The sequence below is a fragment of the Dama dama genome, chromosome 9 (assembly GCF_033118175.1).
Source record: "Dama dama isolate Ldn47 chromosome 9, ASM3311817v1, whole genome shotgun sequence".
In the NCBI taxonomy this organism is placed as follows: Eukaryota; Metazoa; Chordata; class Mammalia; order Artiodactyla; family Cervidae; genus Dama; species Dama dama.
Genome location: NC_083689.1, coordinates 48,599,129 through 48,613,475, shown reverse-complemented (window position 1 = coordinate 48,613,475; position 14,347 = coordinate 48,599,129). Strand labels below are relative to the sequence as shown.

Sequence of the window (14,347 nt, the reverse complement as noted above, 5' to 3'; positions counted from 1 at the left end):
CAATGACGTCTCCCTCCGCCGCCTCCAGATCCCTCCGCCCTCCGCCGGTACCATGCAGGGAGGGGTGGGGGAGAAGGGAACGGGACGTAGGAGAGGTAGTTATGGGAGCCCCTCAGCAGGGACCTTATTCCTTTTGTCTCCTTGAACGAATCGACCAATTACTGTTCTCTATGCTCAGACTGGAGGGTGTGATTAGGAAGTACCGAAACTGAAACACCAACCCGTCTCCCCCTCTTTCAGTAGTTTAGGCTCAGCCGGGTGGGGAGAGAGGGACGCATCCGGGGCCAGAGATTTCAGGGAAAGGAGGTGGGATGACGTAAGGTCACGTGACTGCCGGCGGCGTTGTCAACAATCCACCTCCGGGGGGAGGGGACGAAGTATCTAGAACCACGTGTCCCTATGACGCCATTAGGACAGATCACGTGAGAACGTCGCCTGGATCTAACTTTCAGCCAAGTCTTTCGGCCCGGTAGTTAAATTTACGGGCTGAGGGCTGGTATGCACTTTTATTAGTTTCTTTGTCCAGTTTGTCCTGTGAACAGCTATTGATGAGATTGTGTCGGAAGCAGTAGTTTGTCTTGCTTCTTAAATCTTTAATATAGAGCCCCCCCCAAAAAATAAAAAATAAAAAAAATAAAAGAGCCCCAAATAGTTTGGATTTAAAACTCCCCTCTGGTTGGCTCAATGGCTTATCAAATCTGGCATCTGAGGAAGAGTGAAGGGACCTCCATTTTCCTCAGCTGAATGCTGAGGCCCATACAAAGCGAAATCCCCTGAAATGCTTCCTGAGGGCCACCAAATATTACTGTATGAGCATTGCAGTGTGTTTCCAGGGTTGACAATACTGGGCAGAGATGAAAGAACAGTGTGCAGATTGTTTAATGTTTGTTTACAATCCCCACAGGATTACGGAATTTTGTTTTTCCTTTATGAGTCTGCTCTTACTTGAGGCTTTGTGTCAGAGTCCTTGGATTTGTCTACAGTTGGAGTACCGTTGTATTTGTCAAGAAATGCGTGGGTTTGATCATAGAGTGTGTGTATAAAGGGAGTGTAGGTGACTGGTTGTCAAACCTAAAAATTTGACTCACATGTGGGGGAGAGATCATGCAGTCGTGGATAGGGGTTGTATATCTAACCTGAGTAACTTATTTCAGATTTGCAACACTAGTAAGTTAATGGCCTGAAATGTCCCCCACCAGGGCTCAGAGATATTGGCCGTTGGAATTCTGACATTATTTCTAGTCACTGAGTTCCCTTCCTCTATCGCCTCCAATTCTGTTCTTAAGACTTTCTCAGGCTGAACCCTGAGCTCTTTAAGTCCATTTGGGTGATTCCTCAACCAAAGGTGTTACAGGAAGAGAGAATGAGGAATATGGCGTTTGGCATACTTTCATTGAACTAGAAAAGGTTAATTTCCCCTACTTTTCTGGTACCTCTCTTTCTTCAACCCCTGAATTCTTTCTCTTGCTTTCATTAACTGCCTTAGTGATCAAGTTAGCCAGATCTAATACTTGATAGATAGCCCTTGATAGATACTCTAAGTCAAAAAGTTATTTTCTTATTTTCATTTTTTTTCCTTCCTGCCATAGCAGTTCTTTCGGAGAAGGCAATGGCACCCCACTCCAGTACTCTTGCCTGGAGAATCCCATGGACGGAGGAGCCTGGTAGACTACAGTCCATGGGGTCGCTAAGAGTCAGACATGACTGAGCCACTTCACTTTCACTTTTCACTTTCATGCATTGGAGAAGGAAATAGCAACCCACTCCAGTATTCGTCCCTGGAGAATCCCAGGGACAGGGGAGCCTGGTGGGCTGCCGTCTATGGGGTCGCACAGAGTTGGACACGACTGACGTGACTTAGCAGCAGCAGCATAGCAATTCTTAGCTTCCCTATAGCTAAGGATGGAGACATACTAACTGTTAGGGTTACCCTACAGTGAAATGCTAAAGAGAATTTTTAAAAAAAACAATCTCTCATGTCATTTGTTTAGCAATTATAATTGTTTTGGAAATCTACAGTTCATGGTTTTCCAGAATGAAGTAATGCTTTTGATCAAATCAAGTAAGTTTCATTGAAGTCCAAGAGCTTTATTGTATAAGCAAGAATCATACGTTGTCCTGGTTACCAACCCTGTCATAACCTAGTTGTAGAAAGGATAGATTTAAAAAGGCTATAATTTTACAGGGTAGACTCAGTTGCTCTGGATTGTGAGCTCACTGAGAGCAGGGACTCTGATTCATGCTTTGATCCTTGGCAACATTATAAGTCAACAACAAATATTTAATAAATGTGCTTTACAAGTCTGGGTCCAGTATAAGATTTACTATGATACTCATAGAAAATATAGTTGAAAAACTTTTCAAAAGGAAAGACAATTTTGAATATTTTTATGGTGATAAGCAAAAACCATAACTACCTTTCTTTCCCCTCCGTCTCTCAATAAAAGCTGTCGCAGCATAGAAACACTTAGGAATGTTTTAAAATACCAATTTCTTTACCCTAACTCATTTAAATCAGGATCTCTGGGGTTGGGGCCTTTTAACAAGCTCTCTAGGTGTGATTTTATTTTTTATTTTTTTCTAGGTGTGATTTTAATGTGCATGTTCGGGTAAGACCAACTGGACTAGAATTTATTGGATAATAATAACGCTTTCTCTTATTCAGAAGCAAAGTGAGATTTGGCCTCTTACGCTTAACTTTTTTTTTTTTAGCAGGAAAATGAAAGCCGTAACGAAAACAGCACTGCCTGGGCATTTCCAGTGATATTCTTTTTATTCATTGGAGGCTGTCACTCAATCCGAACCCCATGTCTAGTTCTTAGACAATTAAGATTCCGGGAGGTGGGGTGCCTTGTATGTCACTCTATTTTGTGGTGGAGCCCTTTGAATTATTTGCTTTTCCAAAGAGGGCCTTTTACGAGTTTTGACGTGTAGAAAGGGAATTTTTTAAAAAGAGAATTACTATGACTTCAGGGAAAAAAATTTTAAGCATGTAAGAGGTGTTCAAGAAATGTTCTTATGAATCGTCTTATTCCTGTTTTAAGGATGAATGTCGACAGCTGAGGTTAAACAGATTATGTAACATTAAGATAACTAGGTAACTTAGAAAACTATAATTTTACAAGACTTCCTTGTAAGTCTCGTTTTACAAGAAGTCTCTACCTGTGACACCAAGCATCCTTTTAGGATCCAGCACAAGAAGCAAGTGTTCTTGGCCCTGCGGGCGTCTAAGATGCAGGTCGGATAAACTTCCACCCCGGTTCCCCTTCCCTAGAGGATTTGCAGTTTCTCGAGCTTTTACCAAAGTATGATCCTCCCCTGTCGCGGCTCAGAACCAACCTTGTGTAGTGGCCCCAGTTTGACCGACAGCTGCTCGTATTACCGACCTCCACCCGCAGGGAAGCTTCCAGTTAACCCCCACAGGAACTCTTGTCCGCGCGTTCCCATTTTCCCTTCCGGGTCGGACCTGGCCGGTTTTCCGGTCTTGCGCAGTAGACCCCAAGCCAGTGACCTGCTGCCCCGTTGCTATGGTAGTAGGCAACCGGGAGCTAGCAGGCTAGGTAGGGTGGGAGTCGCTGTGACTGCACTGAGCGAGGCGGCAGGATCACAGAATGGGCTGAGGCAGCGGCGGCTGCCCGGACGAAGTCGACGGTGGGGAAAGAGGCGCGGCACTTGTCTGGGACTCTAAGACTCCTGGTTTGAGGAGCGGGCGGGACCGAGGTTTTCTTGGGTCCCGGGGCCTGATCTGTTGGTGACTGCAGCTTTGCGGAAAACTTATATTTGATGGGGCTTGACGAGACGTGTGGGAACCCTACCCATGATGAATAGTGACATGTAGTGAGAGCATCTTAAAGCTTGGTGGGAATGATGGAGACAGTAGCAAGTTCCCCCAAGTTCTGGTGGTGGCCGAAGCCACATAAAGACACCCTGCTGCCGAACTGGCAGAGTTCCCAGAGACAAACGCGACTCGTGGAAAAGAATCCTAGTTTTCCTTTTCCCGTAATTTAAAGTATTAGTTTATTGTGATATTGCATTATCCACGTTGAATAAATAAAGGTATGAATGTTTAATCTTCTCCCCCCCCCCCCCGCACCCTTTCTTTCCATAAAGAAAAAACCGGACTTCAAAATGGAGATGTATGAAACCCTTGGAAAAGTGGGAGAGGGAAGTTATGGAACAGTCATGAAGTGTAAACATAAGGATACTGGGCAGATAGTGGCCATTAAGATATTTTATGAGAAACCAGAAAAGTCTGTCAACAAAATTGCAATGAGGGAAATAAAGTTTCTAAAGGTTTGCTTCTTTTACCGTAATTGCTCTCTGTAAGTCAAAAAAGAGATTGTTATGAAATAAAAACTTATATAACGAATATTTCAGTTAACATAGGTATTTGGAATAGAAAAACAAGTGTGATAGCTTACCTTATTGTGTACATTTTGTAATTTTACAGTGATACTAGATAAATGTGCTTGTGTATAATTAACAAAAACTGCCAAATGTGAAATAATTATTCGATTATTTAGTTTTATAACACTTAATAAAAATGTCTGTCTTTGTGCCAGATGTTGTGACTATAATGAGGTGAGAGACAGTACCTGCTCTTCAGAACTTTTATTATTTAATCAGAAAGACAAGAGGACATATTAAAATAACAGTGAATTTTAAGTGACTCACAGTAAAAGCCAGTGATTAACACAAAGTCCTACTGGATAGGGAAGATTTCTTGGAGGAGGTGGAACTTGAATTGGGCTTTAAAGGGTATGTAGGATTTAGGAAACATAAACAGCATAAGCTCGAGAGCCTAAAGCAAGACAAAGGACCAAGAGCAGAGCAGAGTGGACAAAGAGCATTTGCCTGTAGAGTTTCTTATACAGAAGTGGAAAGAAGTGAGATGAGAGAAGTAAATTGGAGATAGGTTTTAAAGTCTTCTAGACTAAGAAATCAAAACTTGATTTTTCCGAGAGATTTTGAATTCAGAGTAAAGAAATGGTTAATATTAATCTAGCATTATTTTTTTAGAATAGAGGACTATAGATTGGAGGACTGAGAAAGTAAAAATAAAGAAATGTGTTCTGACCTTAATTCAAGAATCCTTAAATGTGAGGGACCTTGCTAGAATGCAGCACTTTGAATTGAAAGTAGTAATATATTACTAAAGAAGACATGAAAGTGTAGAAGGCAACAAAGAGGAGGAATCAAAGGTATCTTTGAGGTTCAGTGATTGCTACCATTGATCAGAGACTCAAAAGAGACCTGGTTTGGGAACTAGTTCAGTTTTAGAAATGTTGAATTCGAGGTGACAGGAAATCAGTAAAGATGACCAGTAGGCTTTTAGACATGGGGAACAATATGAGGAGTGATCAGGGGACAAGGTAGAATTTCATGTAAGTATGATAGATCCACCCAAGGGAAAGACTTAAGAAGTGTAAAGAAAAGAGCATTAACATTCCTAGAGGATTGGGTACAAAACTAGTGATTTAAAAAATATCTATATATACATATGTATTTTGTTTATTGGAATTTAGATGCTTTAAGGTTCATAGTCTAGATGTTTATATGATGAAAAAAACAGCTTTTCTTGTTCATTTTTATCTGATACAAAAGTAATATTCTTTTCTTGCTTTGTAAGTCTGTATTAGATATGATGGATCAATTTGCTTTCTAAATAGAAATATATTAGGCATCTGTGGATTGTTTGAACTGCTCCATTTCTAGACAATAAAAAGGGAAGTTAAAGTCAGTAGAGATGTTATGATTTTGTGAGAGATACCTGTCCTTATCCTGATGACCTAAAACATAATACTGGAAGGCAACTTTGTGTACCGTAAGTGAAATCTGATTAGGAGACCTTTTCCCAGGCAATATCTTTTGCTCTTTTTTTTCACCTTTGTTGCATTTAAGCAGATTTTTTCCCCCCTTCTTGATTGTTTTGTAAAAATAACTGATATGTGGCAAGAACACAGAGATGAATTTGACAATTTACTATTGTAATTATTCAGGCTATTTTGAGATACCCTAACTTTTTTTCCCATTGGTTTATTTCTTGTAGAATTTTTAGTTTAATCAAATCTAATTCCACAAGAGACATTTCTTGGATTAGTTAACATTCTTAGTCTAAAAACAACAGCCATAATGACTTAATTAGAACTAAATTTTTATCTGCTAGAATTTCATTAAATAAGTTAGAGTAACTAGTGGGAATATCTGTAGAAAAGTTTTCTGTTTATAAAAGAAAACAAAAATAAACAACCTGAAAAAGGACAGTGGAGTATTTCTGGGGGTTTCACAGTTTATCTGAGGAAGTCACTGATCCCTTATCCCTAGATGCTGCTGCTGCTGCTACTGCTAAGTCGCTTCAGTCATGTTTGGCTCTGTGCGACCCCATAGAAGGCAGCCAACCAGGCTCCTCTGTCCATGGGATTCTCTAGGCAGGAACACTGGAGTGGGTTGCCATTTCCTTCTCCAGTACCCCTGGATGGATGTTCCTTAATGCTTATTAACTTGCACTCACCCTTCTCTGCTTTTGCCTTTAAAATTACAACTGGACAAGAAAACAGTAATTTTCCCTAGTTGAAGGATTATATTGTAGTATCCAAAGGCAGTCTTTTTTTTTTTGCTACTGCCAGCTTGTTGCTATAGCACTCTGGCACCCCACCAACCAGGGAAATTGGAGCAAAAATAGGAAAGGAATCTGGCATTATATTTTGGCATGTTTTTCTGTTAGTCATGTTTTGAGGACTTTAGTTTATATATTAGTACAGATAACTAGAAAAATTGATATTGTGCCATTGGAATAAAGGCAAATTTTTTTTCATCCAAGTTAACTTTTTGATGAATTCAACATCGAAAATATACCCCTTAATTTTTAACCGAAGGAATAAATATTTTTGGTAATTTGAAAAAGTTAAATATTTGAGAATTGATTGTAATTAAGTCAGTGTGTTAAAAAATAGAATAAGCAGCATAAAATGTTAAACCTCTTTTAGATTTCTAAGATGATATATTCCATTATTGACATTTGAAATTACCTGTAGTGAGTGCTTACCAATGTAAAAACGTGTTTCGTTGCTTGATAGAATCTTACAATGAGCAAAAATGTACCCACAGATAATTGTATATTTATATAAATTTCCTATGGATGTAAGTTGGTATTTCACATATATGAAAAGTTTCTAGATAACTTTATATCTTTTTGTAACAGTGTGATGAATTTATAACCTCCACCTGGAACTTAACATTTTACTCTTGAGACTTCAGGACCAAACTCAGTAATTAATTTCTATAAATTCTGATTACATGCTCAGTGGCACTGGAATTCATGCTCATTTGAAACCATAAGGACCTTTTAATCACAACCAATTTAAAGGATAGGGCAATATCTCTTAGCAGAATACAAAGTTACATTTCAGCATGTTAACTCTGAATTATTTTAGAAAGCAACCAAATGTCAACTTGAAGTAAAGCAATATATCTCCCTTTGTTCTATAAATATTAACTATGAAATAGATAAACATTTAAAAAAATAGGAATGTAAGCAAATCAACAAATTTTTATTGAAATGCATGGAGGAAAAGAAACTGAGAATATTCCTCTTTTTAAAATTATATGAGTCTTATATGTGCAAATTATGGTGCATGAGATACTTATTAAAAATCCATTTCTTTTGTTGATAGCAATTTCATCATGAAAACCTGGTCAATCTGATTGAAGTTTTTAGACAGAAAAAGAAAATTCATTTGGTGTTTGAATTTATTGACCACACAGTTTTAGATGAGTTACAACATTATTGTCACGGATTAGAGAGTAAACGACTTAGAAAATACCTCTTCCAGATTCTTCGAGCAATTGAATATCTCCACAATAATAATGTAAGTGCTTAAAAATAACCCAAACTATAGGAAAACTGTGAATTGTAAGTGCCTTTTAAACATTGTTCTGTTTTTATGAAAGTTGTTAAAATTATTTTTCTGTACAATATTGACATTGTGAAAATGGAAAGAAGGTTGGGGGAATTACTACCTTATAATTCAGTCACAAAACCAAAAACCATATTGAACACACAATAATTGTAACCATAAAGCAGACCAACTCTGAGATGCTAAGGAGGTATAGAAAAGTCAGCAGTCAACTCTGGCGTCTTTTATTAGTGAAAATATATTAAGACATCGAAAGTCAAGCCAGCCCAGATGATGGGAGGTCTGGAAGTAGGAACTGGAAACTAAGCCAGGGGAATGGCAAGAGAATGTGGATGCCTTTAGGGAAAGAAAGAGAGAAAGTGGCTGAGGAGTGTAGAGCCTTGTGTTTTAAATCAAGAAAGAAAAAAAGATCAACTGTTTTGATTTTTAGTGTTGTCTTTTAACATTGTTTAGTTACTGTTTATTTCAGCAGGTTTTTATGGACATACTTTGTTCCCAACATGAACTCTACTTTCTGTAAAGTTAGACATAGTAAGTGATATTAGGCATAACATCTATATAGCCTAAGCTTTTTCAGATACCTTAATTTCAAATAGTCTGTCTCAGTAATAGTGCATCTCCTGTTGCAGCTTTGTTGTAATGGCATCTAGGACTCAGATTGTAATTTCCTTGCCCAAATGGATCCAAGGGGAGGCAGTATAATGTAATAGTTAACAGCACACAGTCTTTGGAATCAGACTATGTTAGATTTTTACCTAGTGGCTTATCTATAGATAACCACACAACTTGTGTAGCTCACAGTTACATAATGAAAGGTAGTCCCATTACTCTGTGGCCCCAGGAAAATTATCTAACCTTTTGGAGCCTCAGTTTCCTCATCTGTAAAATAATGCTATAGTACCTCACAGATTTTTTTTTAAAGATCAAATTAGGTAATAGCTACATAGTGTTTAGCACTGTGTCAGGTGTATTTTAAGTGCTCAATAAACAGTGCTGATAGGGAGTCAGATATACTTATCTCTATCCCTATAGTGTCTTGCCTGTAGTAGACTAAAAACATTTCTTGAATAATGGGAGACACCAGTCTGAGAGCAGAAAACTTCAAAGAGGAGGTAAAATTAAAGTAAGAATTTTGAACTTAGGTGTTTAAATTCAGGCACATAGGGAAACAACCCAAGGGCTTAACAGACAATTGAGATGTCATTGATACACATACGAATATTACTAAGCCATGAAAAAGGGTGAAACATCACCATTTGCAGCAGCATGGATGGACCTAGTGAGTATCATACTAAGTTAAATCATACAGAGAAAGATAAATATATCATTTAAATGTGGAATCTAAAAAATAATAGTAATGAATCTATATACAAAACAGAAGCAGATTCACAGACATAGGAAACAGCCTTACAGTTACCAAAGGGGAAGTGGGAGGGCTAAACTGGGAGTAGGATTAACAGATGCAAACTACTATATGTTAAATAGATAAACAGCAAGGATTTACTTTATAGCACAGGGAACTATAGTTAATATCTTGTAATACCTATAATGGAAAATAATCTGCAAAATAATATGTATATAACTGAATCAGTTTGCTGTACATCTGAAATTGACACAATATTTTGATTCAACTATAGTTCACTAAAATAAACAAAAATGGCTTAATAGAATCAAAATGGAGTAAAAATGTAAATGATCTTGAAACTAATAAAATGAATCAAAAAAGTACAAGCACATAGAGCTAATAGAGCAGAATTATTATCATTGTAATATGGAGTTCTATGTATTTGGGGAGAATTTCACTACAAAATAAAGGAGAATCAAACTCACTGTTTGAATCCAAAATTTGATAATTCATATCATATACAAAAATTAACTCTAAATGGGTTAATGACCTAAATGTAAGCGCCAGAACTATAAAACTCAGAAGAAAACATAGGTGGTAGTCTGTGTGGCCATGTATTACACAATCATTCTTTTTTTTTTTTTTTTTTAGGCAATCATTCTTTAGATATGACATCAAAAGCAAAAGTAATCAGAATAGACAAATTGGACTCCATCAAAATTAAAAACTTTTGTGCATTGAAGGACACAATCAAGAAAGTAGAAAGACAGTTCACAGATGGGAGAAAATATTTGAAAATCATATATGATAAGCAACTAGTTTCTAGATTATATAAAATACAATTCAACATAGAAAGACAACCCAATTAAAAAATGGGCAAAGAATAATAGCAAGTATATTTATTTAAAATCTTAGTAGACATTTCTCCAAAGAAGATATACAAATGGCTAATAGCACATGAAATGATGCTCAATATCTTGAGTCATTATGGTAATGCATATCAAAAATCACGGTGAGATACCATTTCACACTCACTAGGCTGGCTGTAATTTAAAAAATAGACAAGAACGAATGTTGGCAAGGAAGTTGAGAAACTGGAACCTTTATACACTGCTGGTGGTAATGTAAAATGGTGCAGCTGCTATGGAAAACAGCTTGGCAGTTTCTCAAAAAGTTAAACATAGAATTAGCATATGACCCAGCAATTTTACTCCTAGGTATCTATCCAAGAGAATTGATAGCATATGTTCACATAAAAACCTGCCCAGGAATGTCATATAAGCATTATTCAAAATAGCTGAAAAGTAGAAACAAATGTATATTAGCTGATGAATGGATAAACAAAATGAAGTATACCCATAGAATGGGATTTACTCAGCCTCAAAAAGGAATGGATTGCTGATGCATCCTATAGAATGAGTGAAACTTGAAAACATGTTGAAAAAAATCAGATGCAAAAAACACATAAGTATAAATTCCACTTAAATGAAAAATTCAGAAGAGGCATTTTTGTTTCCAGATACTTTGGAGTCCAATTTGTCTGGGCTTCCCAGATGGCACTTGTGGTAAAGAATTTGCCTGCCAATGCAGGAGACGCAAGAGACCTCGGCTCAGTCCCAGGGTTGTCGGAAAGGTCTCCTGGAGAAGGAAATGGCAACCCACTCCAGTATGCTTGCCTGGGAAATCCCATGGACAGAGGAGCCCGGTGGGCTACAGTCCATTGGGTCCCAGAGTTGCACACGACTGAGCATACTTCTTTGATTGCTTTTGCTTTTGATGTCATACCTAAAAACAAGTTTATATTTGTTTTTTTTTGAAGAAATGTCTATTCAAGTTCTCTGCCCATTTTTAAATTGGATTATTTGTCTTCCTATTGTCAAGCTGTATTTTCTATATTTTGGATAGAAGATCCTAGTCAGATACATGATTTGCTATTATTTTCTCTTTTGGGTTGCCTTTTTGCTTTCTTAATACTGTTTTTTTTCCCCCTTCACTTAGTTTTTTAATCATTTCTTTCTCTTTATTGATATCATTTATTTGGTGAGACATTCTGTTGATACTTTTCTTTAGGTCTGTAGATATGGTTTCCTTTTACCTTGAACATATTTAAACAACCAAGAGAGGACTCTACACATGGACATCACCAGATGGCCAATACCAAAATCAGATTGATTATATTCTTTGCAGCCAAAGATGGAGAAGTTCTATACAGTCAGCAAAAACAAGACTGGTAGTGGACTGTGGCTCAGATCATGAACTCCTTATTGCCAGATTCAGACTTAAATTGAAGAAAGTGGGGAAAACCACTAAGCCATTCAGGTATGACCTAAATCAAAACCCTTATGATTATACAATGGAAGTGAGAAATAGATTTAAGGGACTAGATATGATAGAGTGTCTGATGAACTATGGACATGAATTGAGGTTTGTGACATTGTACAGGAGACATGATCAAGACCATCTCCAAGAAAAAGAAATGCAAAAAAAGCAAAATGGCTGTCTGAGGAGGCCTTACAAATAGCTGTGAAAGGAAAAGAAATGAAAAGCAAAGGAGAAAAGGAAAGATATACCCATTTGAATGCAGAGTTCCAAAGAATAGCAAGGAGAGATAAGAAAGCCTTCCCCTGCGATCAGTGCAAAGAAAAAACAATAGAATGGGAAAGACTAGAGATCTCTTCAAGAAATTTAGAGATACCAAGGGAAAATTTCATGCAAAGATGGGCTCAATAAAGGACAGAAATGGTATGGACCTGACAGAAGCAGCAGATATTAAGAAGAAATGGCAAGAATACACAGAAGAACTGTACAAAAAAGATCTTCCGACCCAGATAACCACAATGGTGTGATCACTCACCTAGAGCCACACATCCTGAAATGTGAAGTCAAGTGGGCCTTAGGAAGCATCACTATGAACAAAGCTAGTGGACGTGATGGAATTCCAGCTTAGCTATTTCAAATCCTAAAAGATGATGCTGTGAAAGCACTGTACTCAATATGTCAGCAAATTTGGAAAACTCAGCAGTGGCCACATGACTGGAAAAAGTCGGTTTTCATTCCAATTCCAAAGAAAGGCAATGCCAAAGAATGCTCAAACTACTGCACAGTTGTACTCATCTCACATGCTAGTAAAGTAATGCTCAAAATTCTCCAAGCCAGGCTTCAACAGCACGTGAACCGTGAACTTCCAGATGTTCAAGCTGCTTTTAGAAAAGGCAGAGGAACCAAAGATCAAATTGCCAACACCCACTGGATCATTGAAAAAGCAAGAGAGTTCCAGAAAAACATCTATTTCTGCTTCTTTATTGACTATGCCAAAGCCTTTGACTGTGTGGATCACAATAAACAGTGGAATATTCTGAAAGAGATGGGCATACCAGACCAGCTGACCTGCCTCTTGAGAAACCTGTATGCAGGTCAAGAAGCAACAGTTTGAACTAGACATGGAACAACACACTGATTCCAAATAGGGAAAGGAGTACATCAAGGCTCTATATTGTCACCCTGCTTATTTATCTTATATGCAGAGTACATCCTGAGAAACGCTGGGCTGGATGAAGCATAAGCTGGAATCAAGATTGCCAGGAGAAATATCAATAACCTCAGATATGCAGATGACACCACCCTTATGGCAGAAAATGAAGAGGAACTAAAGAGCTTCTTGAAAGTAAAAGAGGAGAGTGAAAAAGTTGACTTAAAGCTCAACATTCAGAAAACTAAGATCATGGCATCTGGTCCCATCACTTCATGGCAAGTAGATGGGGAGACAGTGGAAACAGTGGCTGACTTTATTTTTCTGGGCTCCAAAATCACTGCAGATGGTGATTGCAGCCATGAAATTAAAAGACGCTTACTCCTTGGAAGGAAAGTTATGACCAACCTAGCAGAGACATTATTTTGCCAACAAAGGTTCATCTAGTCATGGCTATGGTTTTTCCAGTGGTCATGTATGGATGTGAGAGTTGGACTATAAAGAAAGCTGAGCGCAGAAGAATTGATGCTTTTGAACTGTGGTGTTAGAGAAGACTCTTGAGAGTCCCTTGGAGTGCAAGGAGATCCAACCAGTCCATCCTAAAGGAGATCAGTCCTGGGTGTTCATTGGAAGGACAGATGTTGAAGCTGAAACTCCAATACTTTGGCCACCTGATGCGATGAGCTGACTCATTCGAAAAGACCATGGTGCTGGGAAAGATTGAGGGCAGGAGGAGAAAGGGACGACAGAGGATGAAATGCTTGGATGGCATCACTGACTCAATGGACATGAGTTTGGGTAGCCTCTGGGAGTTGATGATAGACAGGGAGGCCTGGCGTGCTGCAGTTCACGGGGTCTCAAAGAGTCGGATGTGACTGAGCAACTGAACTGAAATGAACGGAATAGTCTTTTTCTCGCAGGTTATGTATGGGCTTCTTCAGGCAAAGCTTCTTATTGACTGCTTTTTCCCCTCATGCATGGCCATATATCTTTCTTTGCACACCTTTTTGGGGGGATTTTCTTGGAAATTTTGTAATTTTTTGTTGAGAACTGGACATGTAAAATAATACATTGTGGCAATCTGGAGATCAGAATTTCCCATGTCTCAAGGTTTGCAGTTGTAACTGTTTGTTAGTTATTTTCCTGACCTAATTTGTGAAGTCTGTATTCTTTGTCATGTGTGACCACTGAAATCTCTGCTCAGTTAGTTTAAAGGTCAGCTAATGTTTGAACAGAGATTTCCTTAAACTCTTGAAACTAATAAATCTCTCAGCCATATTTACTGGGTATTTACTGAGGGCTCCTTCTCTCTCTGTGTTGGGGCATATCTTCAGTGTTTATGCAGAGAGTTTACAACTTAGCCCTTCTTGCTTGTGTAGAATCTAAATTCCACCAGACTTGAGTGAGAGCTTAGGGACAGTCTCAGGTCTTTCCCAGTGTGTGCACAGCTGGGCATGTACCCTTCATGTTGGAACTTTCCAAATCCTTTATGGACATCTCACTCCCAGCCTCTCTTTTTAATTATTTTGGTCAGCTTGTTGTTTGTCCTGTTATAGCTCCCTCAGGTGGCTATAATGTTATTTAGTAGCTCCTAATTGTTTCTGACAAAGGCCATTT

At 38.2% G+C, this 14,347-nt stretch overlaps 1 protein-coding gene across 2 annotated transcripts in view; it reads left to right on the top strand.

Moving 5' to 3' along the window:
• The first annotated feature begins 3,453 nt into the window (after positions 1-3,453).
• CDKL3 (cyclin dependent kinase like 3) overlaps positions 3,454-14,347 on the top strand; it is a 31,068-nt gene continuing 20,174 nt past the window's right edge. For both annotated transcript variants that reach the window (XM_061151313.1, XM_061151314.1), the window contains exons 1-2: positions 3,454-4,293; positions 7,674-7,868. In XM_061151313.1, coding sequence (XP_061007296.1) covers positions 4,063-4,293; positions 7,674-7,868 — 426 coding nt within the window. In that variant the 5' untranslated portion in view covers positions 3,454-4,062. The remainder of the gene's footprint in view (positions 4,294-7,673; positions 7,869-14,347) is intronic.